The following is a 17,823-nucleotide window of genomic DNA, read 5'->3' on the forward strand; positions in this document are numbered from 1 at the left end:
TGATTAGCTGGGTGTACAGCTCACCAAGCGTGAGCGGCTCCACGCGCATGCCGATGGTGGAGACCACCGGGTTGTAGTCAGAGTCGAGGCCAGCGAGGATGTATGACGCAAGCTCCTCATCCTCGAGTCGCTTGCCCGCCGCCGCCATGTCATTAGAGAGGGACTTCATTTTGTTGAAGTAGTCCTGCATGGACGAGGCCCCTTTCTGCGCGGTGGCGAGGGCCATGTGCGTGTTGATGATGTGCCCGTGAGAACGTGACGCAGTCATGTCGTGGATGGCCTTCCAGAGTTCCGCCGACGAGGTGCACATAGAGACCTGGACAAGCACTTCCTTGGACACAGATGAGACAAGGTAATTAAAGATCTGTTGATCTTTGGCATACCAGGTTGCATAGTCTGGATTCTGCACCAACTCATCAGGTTTCTCGACGGACTTCGGGACGGTCTTTGGCGGCGTCACGGCCGTCATTGGATCGAGGTAGTGCTCCAGCTGAGTGCCACGGATTGCTGAGAGTACTTGCATCTTCCATAGCGAGAAGTTGCTCTTGCCCAGTCTCTCGGTGATTGGGCAGCCGATCAGGGAGCTGATCAGCGAAAACGCAGCAGGTTGCGCGGAGGAGGTTGACATGGTTGAGTCAATCTAATAATGACCTAGCTCTGATACCATGTGAAAGTAGGTTGAACGTCACCTTCTCAGGCTCACGGCTTCGTGTTTATATAGCTGAGAAAAGCCCTCAGCGTGGTATTACAACTTGCACAACAATTCATGAGATCTAATCTAACTTACAACACAAGATTATAACAGAAGCTTAAGAGCTATCCTAACTACTTCTATACGAAGCCGTGGATATCTGAATATCTCCAGCCTGCCCGCACCCTTGGTGCCCTTGGCGTAACAACCTTCTGTCAGATATATAACAACCGTATATTCTAACAAAGGTGTCAACATCATTCTCCACTAAGTGACCCACTAAATATTCTATCTCTTCATGCAAGGTGTCCACATCATTTCCCACTAAGTCCATGTCATCCCATATTAATTACAAAAAATGATCATATCATCTATATCATGTGAAATACTTTAAATCTTTAATCTATTAACATACAAGTCATGTACATACACTATTTGCTTCATCATAAATTAATTCCTCTATAATGTAACCAAATATTAGTTTTTGTTCTATTAGCTTAGCAATTTTTTACTAGATCTAATACAATAAAATACATGCAAGTCAAATTTATATGTAGACATACATAATAGACCGAATACCATGTATATAATGACTTACTTTTAAGAAATTTTTATAGCAACCCGTGGAGAATCCACCTAGCTAGTTAATGAAGTGAGAGAGTGCAGATAGAAGAAATCGTTTCTTGGTGAAGGAACAATGTCCTCTCTTGAATGCAGACACCAAGAAACCGCTGAAACAGTGTTGGGGAGACACGACTCGATTCCATGGCTCTCCTCTCGGATCGAGTATGACGGCAGCTGGCACTAGTTCTTCTCCCCGTGGCCAGGATCCACTCGACCAATTTGTCCCGTTTCTTCTTCCGTTTGGCCAGAGCAGTGGACGCGGACATACTGCTGCGGCCATTTGCTGGTGCTGCCCGTGCTCACCCCTCCGGTAGCCAAGGCCGCCCAACTAAGGCCAACCTCATTCCCCCACGAAGAGCCCACTGCCCCTTTCCGCCCCTCTGCATATACATCGCCATGGACGAGCGCCATCAATACTAGAGCTCTGCTCATCATCCTACAGTGGGGAGGCTGAGGAGATCTAGCGCCATGGAATGCAGTATGCTTGATCTCGTCCCTGCAGAGGTCTCTGTTCTGAAGACACCTTGGTTCCTGGCCTTATTATTTGCTATATAAAGATAACTAAGGTATTAGCTAAACATTAATTATATGCTTGTAATATCTCTTTCACTAGCATTAATCTTGCAGTCGCTTAGCTAATCTTTATTTTGCACAGTGACAAGGTTGAGCCACAATCTCATCTGACATCAATTGCACAGTGACAATTCAACACTACTACATGTCTACTGCTAGTCTGAACTTTGGAGTTCAACTTCTGAAGCTGCATATGAGGACAGCTACCCTACATGCTGGAGAGCGCCGGCACGAGCTCACGATAGGACGGCGGAGGCAGGCGATGCACTTTCCTGGAGACCTTCTTGCTTCCTCCAGTGCTGAGGGAGGCCACGAGCGGCAACAACCGCCCGCCGGCGGCCATCTCCACGGCACTACGAGCAAGCAACGAGTGCGTGGAACACTACCTTTCTCTGCAGACGGTGATGGAGAGAACTTGCCAGGGATCTGATTGCCTGCTCCAGCACTGGGGGAGGCCGCTAGCAGGGAGCAGCAACAGCGAGCAGACGGCCGACGAGCAGGGCGCGGCGGTGGCAGCGCCGCAGCGGTGACGAGCAGAGGGCCTGGAGCACTCCGTGCATATTTTGCTGCACCGTTGGATATGGGACTGGAGCACTCTTTTGTTTTGCGTTTTCTAAATGTGGGCCGTGTTAGGTATATGGGCCGAGGCAATAAAGCGGCTTCCGTGCATATTTTGCTTGCACCGTTGGATGACCAATGCCTCTTACATAGAAACCAATACGTTAGAGGAACTCGTTCCCTCAGTATGAGTAGGGATGAAAACGATACGCATATTTTCTGACTGTATTCGAGACCGAATTCGTTTAGAGAGGTTCAGATCTGTCTACATCCGAGTCCGAATATTCAACATCTGATACCGTATTCGTATCCGAATACTTAAATCATCGTATATTTATGATGTCGACATCCAATCATATCTGATCTAACATGATTGACATTATCCGTATTTGAATCTGAATTCGACTAAAAATATGAAAACAAATATAATATCGATGATATCCGTCTGTATCCGATCCGTTTTCATCGTGACTAGGAGGGGCCAAAGTCTAAACTCCAAAGCCTCTGTCAAGTCTCTTCACCTCCCAAGTCGGTACTCGGTAGTAGTATAAAAAAGTAAAGAGTCCCCCCATTTCCTTGCGCGGGTATACGAATCGACGAAGGTCTGGCCGTGTGGGGTCGTCTCGCCGCCGCCGACGCCGAGTGCCGGCAGCCGAAGCAACGGGCAGCCCAGGACTGCGTCGAGCTGAGGACGTGAGGTGATCCTAGATTCCACACATTTCCTCCTCCTTCTCCTTCTCTGCTCATCTTTCCACTCGCCGCTCCCGCAGAGCCTCTGGACGCCGGCGACATGTTCGACGGAATGAACAAGAAGGCGGCCGCAGCGAGCGGCGTGGACCGCATCAGCGACCTCCCCGACGCGCTGCTCCAGCACGTGCTCTCCCTGTTGCCGGCGGATCAGGCCGTGCAGACGTCCGTGCTCGCCCGCCGGTGGCGGCACCTCTGGAAGGGCATGCCCGCCCTGCGCCTCGTCGGTCCCAAGACGAGGTTCGCGACCGCCCAGGACTTCGACAGGTTCGTGAACCGTCTCATCGCCGTCCGCGGCCATTTGCCTCTCGTCAGCTGCGAGGTCGAGGCGTACGCCTACCTGACCTGGGATGATTATGGTCGTGAGCCTGAGGAGCCGGAGCCGCACCTGTACTTCGACTCCTGGATCCAGTAGGCGCTGGCGTGCAACGTTCAGGTGCTCAAAGTCGTCGGCGATCATATTGGCTCCGAATCAGAACTTGTTGTGCCTCCTATCTCCCAGCACCTGAGGTACTTGGATGTTCACCATGTAATTGTGGACAAATATTCTTTGGATTTCTCAAGCTGTCCAGTGTTAGAGGAGTTAAAGATGAAGGAGTGCGGCCTTTGGGTGCGCAGCATGTCATTTCCATTGCTGAAGCGTCTGTTCCTTACTGAATGCAACTTCCCTGTGGATCGTCGCGTCAGTATTTCAGCGCCTGGTATTGTTTCACTGCGCCTTCTGGAGTGTGGAGGCAAGACTCCTTTGCTTGAGAACATGCCGTTGCTAGAAACCGCGTCCATTGATCTCTCACGCTATGAGTGCAAGGATAAGTGTGGGGGTTGTACTGATGAAAGCTGCGAAGGTTGTCATGGTTATCCTGTTGGGAGTTATCGGAGCATACTTCTGAATGTTCTGTCCAATGCTATAAATTTGGAGTTGAAGGATCAACCTGAAGTGGTATGCTTCTTGCTTCCACTTATATTGTACTCTGTATCTACTCTAACTGTTATTTGCTATATAGTTTTACATGCATAAACACAAACAACTAGCTTTTTCGTTATCACACATGGGTGCTGTCACTGTCATTACTTGGCTGATATACTTTCCATTGTTTCTTTCTGATGATTATGATATACTATTGTTACTATCTGTAACTGTCAATTTTGTACACCATGCAATCTACAATTGTTAGACTGAGTGGTTCTTGTCAATTTCTTTAGGAGTTTAGGATCTGCCTCTATGGTCAATATATCACTGTTTCTATCAAGGGCGTTATTGCCCAGCGACGGCGGCCCTCGGCTACGTAGCTCGTAGCCTTGGTCCGTGATAACTGGCGGGGTTATGCCCCCTCGCCTACCCTCGCTGGTCGGGTTATACCCCCTGGCCGGCGGCTTGAGAGGAAGAAGAAGAGAGATAGGTTTAAGCTTGCTTGATCTCAAAAGGTCTCCAATTACAAGGCTTTATAGCCTGGACTCCCAACAAGAAAGGAAACTAATCCTCTAAACTTAAGGAAACCTGATAATCTCTTTCTAAACAATCCCTATCTTACCAAACCTGGACTCTCCTAATCTGTCCAAGCCGCCTGGGCGCCTGGCTAGCCACTAACGGCGCCAGCCCCCTTGGCCAGGCTTTGGGCGCGCCCAGCGGCCCTGCGCACATCGCGCAGCCTGCGACGCCTAGTGTAAGTATTTCCCCACATGACATCTCTCCCCTCCTCGAGAGGCAGCTCGTCCTTGAGCTGGAACTGTGGGTACGAAGCGCGGAAGACGTCAACATCTTCCCATGTAGCTGAAGCCGGTGATGACCCCTTCCACTTGATGAGGACTTGACGCACGCCCCTGGCCAGCGTGACTTGACCACTTGCTCAGGCTCGGGCACCACAGCGCCATGGCGGAGCGGAGGGAGGGGCGGTGGAGCGGCTGGCGGCTCGCCGTGGAACTTCTTGAGAAGGCCCACGTGGAACACGTCGTGGATGCGAGCTTGGGGCGGCAGGTCGAGGCGGACGACGACGTCGTTGATGAGCTCCACCACCCGATATGGGCCGTAGAACTTGGGCTTCAGCTTGCCGGCAGGAGCCCTGGACAGGGACGCAGCAGGCCTCTGTCGAAGGCGAAGGAGCACCCAGTCTCCCACCAGGTACGAGACCGGCCGATGACCCCGGTCGTAGTGGCGTTTTTGAACTGCCTGGGCCTGCTCGAGGCGGTGCTTGACTTCGGCGAGGAACTCAGCGCGTTCCTCCATGGTCTGAGCCACTGCAGCGACCCGGGTCTCGCCCGGCTCGTAGGAGCGAATGGACGGCGGATCCCGGCCGTACACAACACGGAATGGAGTGTCCTGGAGCGAGGACTGGAACGCGGTGTTGAAGACGTACTCTGCCCATGGAAGCCAACGCAGCCAGTCGCGAGGTCTGTCTCCTGTCAGGCAACGCAAATACATGATGATGACTTTGTTAGCGGATTCGGACTGCCCGTCCGTCTGGGGGTGAAAAGCTGTCGACATCTGCAGTTTTGTGCCACTCAGGCGCATCAACTCGCGCCAAAAGTTGGAGGTGAACACCGTGTCGCGGTCGGACACGATGGACTGCGGGATGCCGTGGAGCCGGACGACGTCTGCGAAGAATGCTTGGGCCACCCCCTCCGCCGAGTACGGATGCGCCAAAGGAATGAAGTGGCAATACTTGCTGAATCTGTCGACGACGGTGAGGATGACGGACTTGCCCTTAACGCGGGGAAGGGCCTCGACGAAGTCCATGGCGATGTCGGACCACACCCCCTGCGGCACGGGTAGTGGTAGTAGGAGCCCCGCTGGGTGAAGATGCTCTGACTTGTGGCGCTGGCAGATGGAGCAGCCCCGCACAAAGTCCTGCACTACCGTCTTCATGTGAGGGAAGTGAAAATCGCGACGAAGTCGGTGCAGCGTGCGCTGGACCCCCTCATGGCCCTCCTCGTGGACGGCGCGCAGAGCCTCCTGCAGCAAGGGGGAGGCCGGTGGGAGGTACAGCCGCCCGCTGTACGTGACCAGCCCGTCGGACAGGGCCCAGGGGAGCGCCCGTGTGCCCGCACTGATCTCCTGCTGGAGGGCGACGAGTGCCGGATCGGTTGCGTGAGCCTGGCGCAGACGCTGCACGAACTCGAAGCGGGGCGCGGACAGCACTAGAACCGTGCCCTCCTCGACAGTATCCCGCCGTGAGAGAGCATCAGCCACGGCGTTCGAGTGCCCCGGCTTGTACTCCACGGTGAAGTCGAAGCCCAGCAGCTTGCCAACCCAGTGATGCTGAGGGATGGTTGACAAGCGCTGGTCCAGCAGGTACTTGAGGCTATAGTGGTCGGTCTTGACAGTGAAGCGGCGCCCCCATAAATACGGCCGCCAATGGCGAACTGCGTGCACAAGGCCGATGAGCTCGCGTTCGTAGGCGGCGAGAGCTTGGTGACGTGGCACCACGGGACGGCTGAAGAAGGCGATGGGGTGGCCCTCCTGGACCAGTACCGCCCCGAAGCCATGCGACGATGCGTCGCATTCGACGACGAACTGCTTGGAGAAGTCCGGCATGGCGAGCACCGGCGCCGAGGTTACCGCGTCCTTGAGGGCATCGAACGCAGCAGCGGCCTCGGCGGACCACGAGAAGCCGTCCTTCTTCAGCAGGGCGGTGAGAGGTGCTGCGATGGTCCCATAATTGTGGACGAACTTGCGGTAGTAGCCGGCTAGCCCCAGGAACCCACGCACTGCCCGGGCGGACCGTGGCTGCGGCCAGTCCCGCACGGCTTGGAGCTTGGCGGGGTCCATGGCGACGCCAGCAGCAGAGACGACGTGGCCCAGGTACGCGACCGACGCTGCAGCGAACGCGCACTTGGAGCGCTTGAGGAAGAGCTTGTGGCGCTGCAGCTCGTCGAAGACCGCACGAAGATGGCGTAGGTGATCGGCCCAAGTGCTGCTGTAAATCAAAATATCGTCAAAGAACACCAGCACAAAACGACGGAGGAACGGACGAAGAACATCATTCATCAAAGCCTGGAACGTGGCCGGAGCATTGCATAGCCCAAAGGCCATGACCAGGAACTCATAGAGGCCATCGTGCATGCGGAACGCCGTCTTGTGGATGTCTGCCGGCCGCATGCGGACTTGATGATACCCCGAGCGGAGGTCGAGCTTGGTGAAGTAGCAGGCCCCGTGGAGCTCATCCAAGAGCTCGTCGACCACCGGTATGGGGAACGCGTCTTTGATGGTGAGCGCGTTGAGCGCTTTGTAGTCGACGCAGAAGCGCCACGACCCGTCCGGCTTCTTGACGAGGAGGACCGGGGACGAGAACGCGGAGTCGCTGCGTCGTACGATGCCTTGCTCCATCATGGCGGCGCACTGCCGCTCGAGTTCGTCTTTGTGCGCAGCGGGGTAGCGGTAGGGCCGGACAGCCACCGGCAGCGCGCCGGGCTTGAGGACGATGCTGTGGTCGCGGGTGCGCTGAGGGGGCAGACCAACCGGCTCCGCGAAGAGACTCCCAAAGGCGAGCAGCAGCTCGTCCAGGAGGGTCGTCGGTGCAGTCACGGCGGCGGTGAGGGCTGGCGTGGGTGTGGCCACGTCGGACCAGCACACGCGCCTGTCCTGGCGGGTAAAGGACAGCGTGCGCGCGGTGAAGTCCCACTCAATCCGGCCCAGGGTCACCAGCCATTGGGTGCCCAGGACCAGATCATAACCGGCGAGGGGCAGAACGTAGAGGTCGACGCAGAAACCCTCGCCGTCGATGATGATCGGCGCCTGTCGCAGCACGCCTGGACACGCGATGCGTTCGCCATTGGCGACGGTGGCGGTGAGGCGCGGGTCGGCGAGGACAGGGAGGCCGGTGCGCGTCGCAGCCGTCTCCGCGATGAAGTTGTGGGTAGAGCCCGTGTCGAGGAGCGCCGTGAGGGTGACGTCGCCCACGGCCACTCGTACCTGCATCGTATCACAGATGGGCATACCCGTGACGGCGCGGAGGGAGAACACTGGGGCGGCTGGCTCGGCATCGTCAGGAACGGCCTCGTCGTCTGCGAGCTCGACCCTATCAATGAAGAAGATACGGCGGCAGACCCGGTTGTGACCCCTGGAATACGGCTCGTTGCAATTGTAGCAAAGACCGAGGCGTCGTCGTTCGGCTTGTTCCTCGGTCGACAGCCGCTTGACCTGGTTGGGCGCGCCCCTGGGTGGCGGTGCTGGGAGTGCTGGCAGGGCCGGCGCCGGGGCCGGGAGCGCCAGGGGTGCTGGAGCCGGTCTGACCGCCGGCCGGGGTGCTGGACCAGCGCGCGGGGCTGGTGGCGGGAGCGCGGCCTGGGCGCGATCCAACTCCATCAGCTCGACCTGGCGCGCCAGACTCATCGCGGCAGCGAGGGTCTCCGGGTTGTGGATGCGAACTGCGTGACTTAGGGGTGGGAGCAGTCCCCCTGTGTAGAGCTGAACGCGCTGGGTCTCCTCCAATCTCCCGGCGCGTGGTAGCAGGGCCTGAAAACGATTAGAGTAATCTTCGACAGTACCTGTGCGGCGACACTCCGCGAGCTCGAAGAGCGGAGCCGACCTCAGGGGCGGCCCAAACCGCAGGTGGAGAAGGTCTTTGAAGCGACCCCAGGAAGGAGTGCCCTCGTCCTCTTGCAACTGGATGAACCAGAGCTGTGCGACATCTTCGAGGTTGTAGGACGCCATCCAGACGCGCTCCTCTGCCAAAGTGCGCTGCTGCCGAAAGTACGATTCGCACTTGTTGGTGAAGAGCAGCGGATCGGACTTGCCGTCGAAGCGCGGGAAATCAAGCTTCTGGAACTTGGGGGGACGATCCAAGTCGCGCTGGCCGCCGCCCGTGCTCTCGGACGTCGAAGCCGACTTCTCCTTCAGTGCCAGCATGTCGGCCTTCATGGAGAACATCTCCTCCTTGAAGGACTTCAGCATCTCGACGACATCGGCGATGGTGGGATCAGCCATGGCGGGTGGGGGACAGGTGGACGCAGTGGAGGACGTAGGGGTTGGCGGCAGGGCAGGGTGGGCTGCGGCAGTGGAGGTTTGAGAGGTGGACGAGGATCGGCGTGACCGTGATACCAGGTTGTCAAGGGCGTTATTGCCCAGCGACGGCGGCCCTCGGCTACGTAGCTCGTAGCCTTGGTCCGTGATAATTGGCGGGGTTATGCCCCCTCGCCTACCCTCGCTGGTCGGGTTATACCCCCTGGCCGGCGGCTTGAGAGGAAGAAGAAGAGAGATAGGTTTAATCTTGCTTGATCTCAAAAGGTCTCCAATTACAAGGCTTTATAGCCTGGACTCCCAACAAGAAAGGAAACTAATCCTCTAAACTTAAGGAAACCTGATAATCTCTTTCTAAACAATCCCTATCTTACCAAACCTGGACTCTCCTAATCTGTCCAAGCCGCCTGGGCGCCTGGCTAGCCACTAACGGCGCCAGCCCCCTTGGCCAGGCTCTGGGCGCGCCCAGCGGCCCTGCGCACATCGCGCAGCCTGCGACGCCTAGTGTAAGTATTTCCCCACATGACAGTTTCAGATGCACAAAAGCTTAGGAACACATGGTTTATGAGCACTTCTCATTGTATTTGCATAAGTCAAAATTAACCATTAAGTATTGCACATATGTCCAATCAAGCTCTTGTTCTATTGATTGCTTGATGCTAGCCGTCAACTTTTTTATTGTTGTTAAAGTGCATCATTGGATCATGCAATTTCATTATATAATAGGATCCTGACTAGGCAAAATGTCAATTTAGAGGCTTAAGGTGTAGTTCTGTCATTTTCTTATTTATTTATGAATCTAAAATATCAACCAAAGTTTCCACTTGCCTCAATTTTTTCATTTTATAAGCTGGAAAATTTGAGTTTCTGATTGTTTGCTACTTGTGTAGTATATCTACAAAAGGGATTTGGAATGTTGCCCTGTATTTGGAAGATTGAAGACTCTTTTACTCGACATGTGGTGCAGGCATGTTGATATGCATGCACTGGTTCGCATTCTTCAGCACACGCCTATTCTTGAAAAGCTTACAATTCAGCTTCGTAGTGACAAGGTAGATTTTCCGGATATATGTTATCACAGATTCACAGTACTAATGAATATGTAATGTATACTCTATTTATCTTATTTGTATGTTGTGTCCTGTAGAATTTCTTATGCGCAGGCCGAGGTGAAAGAAAACATGTTCGAATAGTGCAATCATTTTGTTGTGCACAACTTAAGGAAGTCAGCATAGAATGTGAAGAGAAACTAAGGGTCAAGGATAAGGTCAGGCAAATTGTGAAGATCTTGAATAGAAATGGCATACATAAAGAGCAAATCACTTTCAAGAAGCTCCCAAGGCCAGAAGGTTGTAAGTAACTATTTAGGTTTTTTATGCTTCCTACTCCAATTAAAAATTTTGCAACCTTGTTCCAATATATTCTATGCTGTAATTACTCATCAAGACATAAAGTAGAGCACACAACAACACCCTTTACAGTTACATCCATCATTCAAAATCCATATTATTGTTAGGTATGAACTGTTGTAGTTCAGAATTGTTATTATTATCTCACCAGGATTATAGTGTGACTAGTAGTGGAATTATGTTTCCATGGTGCATTGGTGACTATAAAGTCTGCACCCTGATTAATTGCTGATGGAAACAGTAGCTGTTCTCATCTTCCAATCCAGTTTACCATTTCCATACTCTATTACTGGTTTCCATCATATTAAGGACCACCAATTGGTGATTGTGTTTACTTTCCTGAGCCTGTGATGAATTTGCTGCTCCCAGATTGATGGTAATGCTGATGCCATCTTCTGATCTCCCTAGTGATAAAGAGGAAATTAGCATGGCTTCCACTCTTTTTACTGAATCAAAAGCTTTGTCTTACCTCCAGGTTAACAATACTACAATAGATTAAATCAAAAAACTGGATTCAAAAAATCTATCCAAGCAATCAGAAATTCCTATCTGATCAATGAATGTGTCATATATTATTACTGATAGCATGTTTTCATTTTGGTTCAGTGTATCGTCTGGTGGCTGTGTCACCTAGGGCCTTTGATGACAACTGGTCGGGTGGCGAATAAGGTGGTGGTGTTGGGTCGCGAACTCGCGATGTTGCTCCAAGCCTGTTATGTCATTTCTCCAAATCTTTTGCAATGGTGGGCCCTGTGCAGGCCGTTGGTTTCAATGGTGCAACTAAGCTAAACAATTTCCAGTTCTTTCTGTTTAAGACATCAGTATTTCATTCAGTTTTCCATTTTGTCAGTCGACTCAAACACTTATTTCTCAACCAATGAGAATAGCTGTCAGATGCGCATCAAGATATGGATTCGGTTTTTTCCCGTGCCTTTTGTTTTTTAATATATGACATGTGATTCCTGTCACTGAATTGAGATACAGTCATACAGTGGCTCTCAGTCGATTAGGGAGTAGGGGACCTTTTCTTCGGTTGTCCGTAATTAATGAAAATCGTGCCAGGACTTTGTCACATTTCGAAGCTAGGTTTGCGTGCATGAAATTTTAACATTCAAGGTTATTTGAAAATTTAACACTGAATTATAAAATAGAAGAAGTTAAATGAATATTGGAATTTTATATCGATTTACAAAGCAGCATTCTTAGAGGTTCAACTCTACAATGCAAGTTGCTGTCAAGAAAAAATCATATTTTTTGCTATTTTTTTTATTACAGAATCGAACTTATATCGCTCTCTCCAATAGTACTTTTAAAACTTACTCTCTAAATCATGATTTGGAAAGCCAATTAAATAAAATCATTTTTTACATTTTTTTTACTCTCTAGCAACGTTTCTAAATTTTGTGTGGTATAGAGTTAATCTCGCTCTCCATTTTTGATTACCAAGAAATCTAAAATGGATCTCAGCTATATTTAGACATCTAATAAAAATGTTGAATGGTATTTTTGTACCAAATTTCTATTCCAAAATAAAAGGATATAGAGATGTTCTTCAAATTGCTCTAAAAGCACCGATCTTCCACGCACTCCATATAAAAAAAAGTACTCTCTCCGTCTCAAAAAAACCATTGTTGTTGACTTTGACCAATCATGTTTGACCGCTCGTCTTATTCAAAATTTTTATGCACATTCTAAAATAGATAAATCATTATTAAAGTATCTCTAATGATCAAATAAGTCATATCAAAATAGAGGATATATGTATAAAAAGTTCTAATAAGACGAATGGTCAAACAAGACGTTTGAAAGTCAACAACAACGGTCTTTTTGAGACGGAGAAAGTAAGTTTTCATCCATCGTTAGTGGCCCAATGGGGCATTGGCCTCCATTTAGCTTAGCCTGCGCTCCGTCACCTCAGAGCTACTCTCTCTCATGTAACTATTCTAGAATTTTTAGGATAAAGAAAGAATATAAAAAACATATACATCTTTTTTTATTTATTAATCAAATGCTATCATCAACATAATTAATGGTGTTTAGTTGATATTTTTCTAATGTTAGAATGTACTATATTTCAGAGCAGATATACTAATAGGAGTAATGATCCTAAGGGCAGCTCTAGCTCTAAACATTTTTTCTCATATTTTAATAGAAGAGAGAGAAAAACTGTCTCTTAATGAAGAGCTAAGCTCTTGCACATATTTCGCCGGCTCGCCGCCGCCGTCGTTGCCGGATATGGTCACATACGCTGGTGGCTAGCTGTTGGTTCGGATCGGGAGGGACTCAGGCTTTGGGAAGAAGGGAGAGACCGTTTAGAGATTGGAGTCTCAGGCTCGTTCCAGACCGTATCGAAATCAAAGTACGAATGAACCCAAATTAACCAAATCAATCAATCCTAGGTGCTAACCCAAACCAAACCAGACCATTGTATTTCTAGAACCATTTCTCATTAAACTAGAGCAGTCCAAAATAAAAATCAAACCATATAAACTGACTGATCGCATTAGGTGCACAGCCAAGCAAACAGCAGAAGCAGCATTCAGTGAACACCTCTGTTCTGCAACGAGCATGAATTCTAATGAAATTCAACACAGGCACTATATTAGAAAAGCCACATCTTCTTCAGTTTATTTGCATCTAAAACCATATCAATCGATGCATACATATATGCATGCGTATGTCGCACTAGGTATTTATCATGGGCACACAGCAGCAGAGCCAGACATTAAGACCAGTAGGCAGTTTATAGCAGGATCCATTTGTAGTGTCGATATCGGATGGGCATTCATTCCGCCACTGCTTAAACGAACAATCCCCAGCGGTCTTGTAGTAGCACGGCGTGCACGACAGTGGCTGCCCAAGCGCCGGGGAACCCTGTTGACGGCCGTCGTTGCCCTTCCCTTGCACTGTAATAATATGGTAATTCTGAAACTAAATCAGACAACCATAAAAATTGGCACTTTAATATGTCGGAAAAAGATACAGTGGAACGGTAGTTGGACCTTGGAAGGACGGGGATGTTGAAGCCATGATCAAGAGAACCAAGAGAGGAACGGTTATCAATTCATTGATGCTCGTGGAACTTTTCTTGAAGAGTAGTGCCACTGCCATGAGGAAAAATGAGAATCCTCCGAGGTGGGGGGTGGGAGGACTACTATTGTTTAGTATATGTTTCAGTTGGCAGCTGTTAGTATTATATAGACGGATGCACCTCCAAGCATCAGATATGTTTAATTAATTTTTTTCTAAGAATTTATGTGCTTTTTCAACTAAGAGATTTTGGTATGCAAAGAATAAGGTATAATTAGTATCTTGCTACTATCAGATCAAAATAAATAAGCAAACCACTAATCTTGCAAATATGTTAGTTGTGTATGTGTATATTTGTATCTATACCTATCTATATCTATACTTTTATATTTATCTATATTTTTATTCGTATATCTATATCTAATAAATATAATTATCTATATTTATATCTATATCTGTATATCTGTACATGTCTTTCTTGTCCTCACCTCCCCGATTGACCCCTCCCGGTCCCCTTCGCCACTACTAAAATGCTGGAGTTCTCGTAGTGTTTTTAGTTAGTAATAAAACACTGCTACTAGTCAAAACACTAGGAAATCCTCACTAGGAGGAATTTACTAGGAAAGTTTATACTAAATTTTGAATGCTAAAACATTAGAAGAATCCCACACTACTAAGAGAAATTGAAAAAACCGGTTGTGCGCCGTCATCACCTCCCCTGCCGATCATCACCCTGTGTTGACGCATGTCATCGCCACCCTGCCCACGCCCATCATCACCACATGCATACAGGAGGCAGACCCGTCTTCTCCTCCATAATCGTATTTTTTATGTGCGTATAAAAAACACAGAAAAATTCGTCACATACAGAGCAATTTGATCGAGTTTCCACACTGATTCTTGAAACAAATTAAAGGCCAGTCTTCTTGGTCGGGATGCACGTCGTGATCCTCAGGTCTTGTTCCAAATAAATTTGGAAAAAAGACACTGTAGCACTTTCGTTTTTATTTAACAAACATTATCTAATTATAGAGAGCTTAAAAGATTCATCTCGTGATTTACAGATAAACTGTGTAATTAGTTTTTATTTTTATCTATATTTAATGCTTCATGCATCTGCCACAAGATTCGATGTGACGGGACATCTTGAAAAGTTTTTAATTTTTGAGGTGTACTAAACAAGGCCTTGCTGCATAAGCGCTAGGGATCCCTGTGTGTTGACGGCCATCGTCGTCGCTCTTTACATGCTATAGTAATTCTCAAATCAGACAACCATAAAAATTGGTTGGTTAATTTATCTGAAAAAAAATAATACAGTAGTGCTAGTAGATAGTGGTAGTTCCACCTTGGGAGGACGGCGACGTTGAAGCCATGATCAAAAGAGCGAAGCGAGAGGAAGGGCTATCAATTTATTGATGCTTGTTGAACTTTTCTTGAAGAGCAGCAGTGCCATGTGGAAAAACAAGAATTGTCTGGTTCCTTTTATTTCATTTGTGCGGGGTGCGAGGGTAACGAATATTTGTGTTTATTGTGTGATCTGTTGTATTTAGTGTGCAACTGTGTACGTACTATGTAGACGCATCCAAGTTCAGGTACCATTCCTTTAAGGATTTATGCAAATAGGTATAAAATCTTCGTATTATATTGCAAAATAAATAGTGGAAGCACAACCATTGCCAATATATTGCTTGTCTGCGTATGTCTCTATACCCATATCTTTATTTGTATCAGTATCTATATTTGTATATGTATCCATGTCTGTATGTGTATATCTAATCTATATCTATATCCAAAATATCTCTACCTCTATCTCTGTATCTATATCTATATCTCAAAAAATATGGTTAAATTCTTGCAGTGGGACTAAGTTATAGTGGACCAGATTTATATGTCTATATATGACGTCTCGCTAACTATTACCCATATTGTGCAATCAAATCAAATATCCATTAAAAAAAAACTTTCCTGCAACTCAGGGGAAAACTATAACAGGATCCTATTCTTGGCCATGATAGAGTTCATTCTTTTTTCCCTATCTGTGTTTTGGACATGAAAAGTTTGTAAAACAAAATTTCCCAAGGATCGATCGAAGATTTTATCATTATCCAAAAACATGTTCATTTTCATCGAGTTTGCAACAGCTAGACAGATGCATGCATTACACTGTCTCATGAGTGCAGCAGCACTCGGAGTGAGCACGACCAGAATCATCATTCCTGGTGAAGCAAGGAGCTCTTTCAGCTACGAAACCTTTGGCTCCACAGAAAGAGCTGCAGGTAGTACATCCTTGTGAATCATGGTCCTGGTAGCACGTAAACGGGTGCTGAGGAATTAGGATCTTTGTTGGCGACGCCGCCAACTGTGGGCAGCAGCACTCCACATGAGATTGACCATACTTGTCAGTCCAATTCAAGCAGAACGCTCTGTTGCTCCTCACGCCTTTTGCTATGCATAGATTGGAGCAACTTGCAAACGTACAGTGATTTATATCCTGGAAGCACGACATCTGTCGAGGCCGAATCATCCCCGTTAGCAGCTGCGGCGAGTAGTGGTCTGGATCGGAGCCTGGCAAATGCAATGAAGAAGTACATACAGATCAAATATTTTGTTGATCATATTTACTTATCCAATAGTATGCAGATTAAGCAGAGACAAGGGCGCCATACTGTCAAGGTTCTCAGCTTGGCAGGTTGTGCGGGATGGAGACATGATCAGAAGAACTAAGAGAACAGCGGCATTGAAGTGCTCGATCTGCCTTGAGGTACAGCTCTTTGCCATGAGGAAGATAATGCTATTCCTCATTCTATTTTTGTCAGAATTGGGGATTCTCTTTCTGTTGTATAGTGACGCAAGAATTTATATAGAAACAAAACACATCGTGAAAATATGTTCGTTGTCATTGTATATCTACATCTACATCTACATCGATATTGACATCTACATCCACATCCACATCCGCATCCACATCTACATCTACATCTATATCTATATCTATATCTATATCTATATCTATATCTATATCTATATCTATATCTATATCTATATCTATATCTATATCTATATCAGAATTTCTATATCTATATCAATATCTATACCTATATCTATATCTACCACAATCTTGAATTACCGTGGGTGCTAAAGATTTTCTTCTAGACCAAAACAAAACCGCCATGCGGACATTGACTCCAAAGAAATGAATGTTGTGTGCTAAACGAAACCATCAAGGTTATTCCATGTTTCTTTGAGTGTCATTACAAACCGCCAATATAAATGCTCATTTTCATCGGTGTTATTAAAAACCGCCAAGGTAATTTGTATTTCCTCGAGTGCTATTTAGAACTGCCAAAGTAATTCCAATTTTCTTGAGTGTAATTTGAAACCCCCTAGGAAATTCTCAGATCTTCAAAATTCAAATTGTTTGAATTTTTCAAATGACCTCGGATGGATATATTACCTAAATAGAAGTTATATTATTTGACTAGATAATTCAAACTCTTTATATTATTTGAAATCATTTAGGATCTCAAATATTCATTACAAGATTCAACAAAGTGAAAACAGAAGAAAAAAATAATTCCCTTCATCACAAGTTGCTTTGAGGAATAGTGGTAAGTGCTTTTTATTTGAAGCAATAGGTCGCAAGTTTGAATCCTACACGAGCCCCAGCTTATTGTGATTTATATTTTTTATTCCTCTATATTTCCTTGGAGATTGTTGTCCCTCAAATTTCCTTGATGGTTAAGAATATTTCCTTTGAGGTTGCTGGCCTCAAGAAAAGTTAAGTATGATCACAGTTTTCTTGGCAGCTAGTCTCTATGAAAATCATCCTTTAGTGCCAAAAATGCCAAGAAAACTAATCTCTCTCTTGCATTATCCTGGTGACTTTGCTTGATGATCTGTGATCAAGGAGTTTAGGCTCTTTTCTTGGTGATTTTGGGTGGAAATTCCCTGTGAGCCAGCAATTCCTTACGAGCCATTGAAAAAGTTCAACGAACTTCAGCACCACTGCTCCAAATTTTTTTGCCTCCATGCCACTGCCGTTAGATTGGGCTCTAACAGTGTTAAACCGCAGATATAAAAAACAAAAATACCCTTTTGTCTAAATATGCCATTAATGTTTTTGAGCATCTTAATGACTTTAAATGGAAAACTCAAAACGAGATCTACAACCTTTTAGTTTTGAGTTTTTCCATTTGAAGTCATTAAGATGCTCAAAAAATTAACAACATATTTAC

The 17,823-nt window shown here is 47.5% G+C and overlaps 2 protein-coding genes across 2 annotated transcripts; one reads left to right on the top strand and one right to left on the bottom strand.

Moving 5' to 3' along the window:
* Positions 3,031-11,484, top strand: LOC8058582 (F-box/LRR-repeat protein At3g59190). Its single transcript, XM_021460852.1, is given in 5 exon segments — positions 3,031-3,144; positions 3,217-4,133; positions 10,040-10,201; positions 10,297-10,498; positions 11,165-11,484. Coding segments are annotated over 4 exon segments (1,323 nt in total). The 5' UTR covers positions 3,031-3,144; positions 3,217-3,236; the 3' UTR covers positions 11,227-11,484.
* On the bottom strand, positions 15,660-16,409 carry LOC110435285. The gene is made up of 2 exons (XM_021460709.1): positions 16,255-16,409; positions 15,660-16,153 (listed from the first exon to the last, which is right to left on the bottom strand). The coding sequence occupies exons 1-2, from the start codon at positions 16,388-16,390 to the stop codon at positions 15,747-15,749; spliced, it is 543 nt and encodes a 180-aa protein (XP_021316384.1). The 5' UTR covers positions 16,391-16,409; the 3' UTR covers positions 15,660-15,746.

The sequence above is a fragment of the Sorghum bicolor genome, chromosome 5 (genome assembly GCF_000003195.3).
Source record: "Sorghum bicolor cultivar BTx623 chromosome 5, Sorghum_bicolor_NCBIv3, whole genome shotgun sequence".
In the NCBI taxonomy this organism is placed as follows: domain Eukaryota; kingdom Viridiplantae; phylum Streptophyta; class Magnoliopsida; order Poales; family Poaceae; genus Sorghum; species Sorghum bicolor.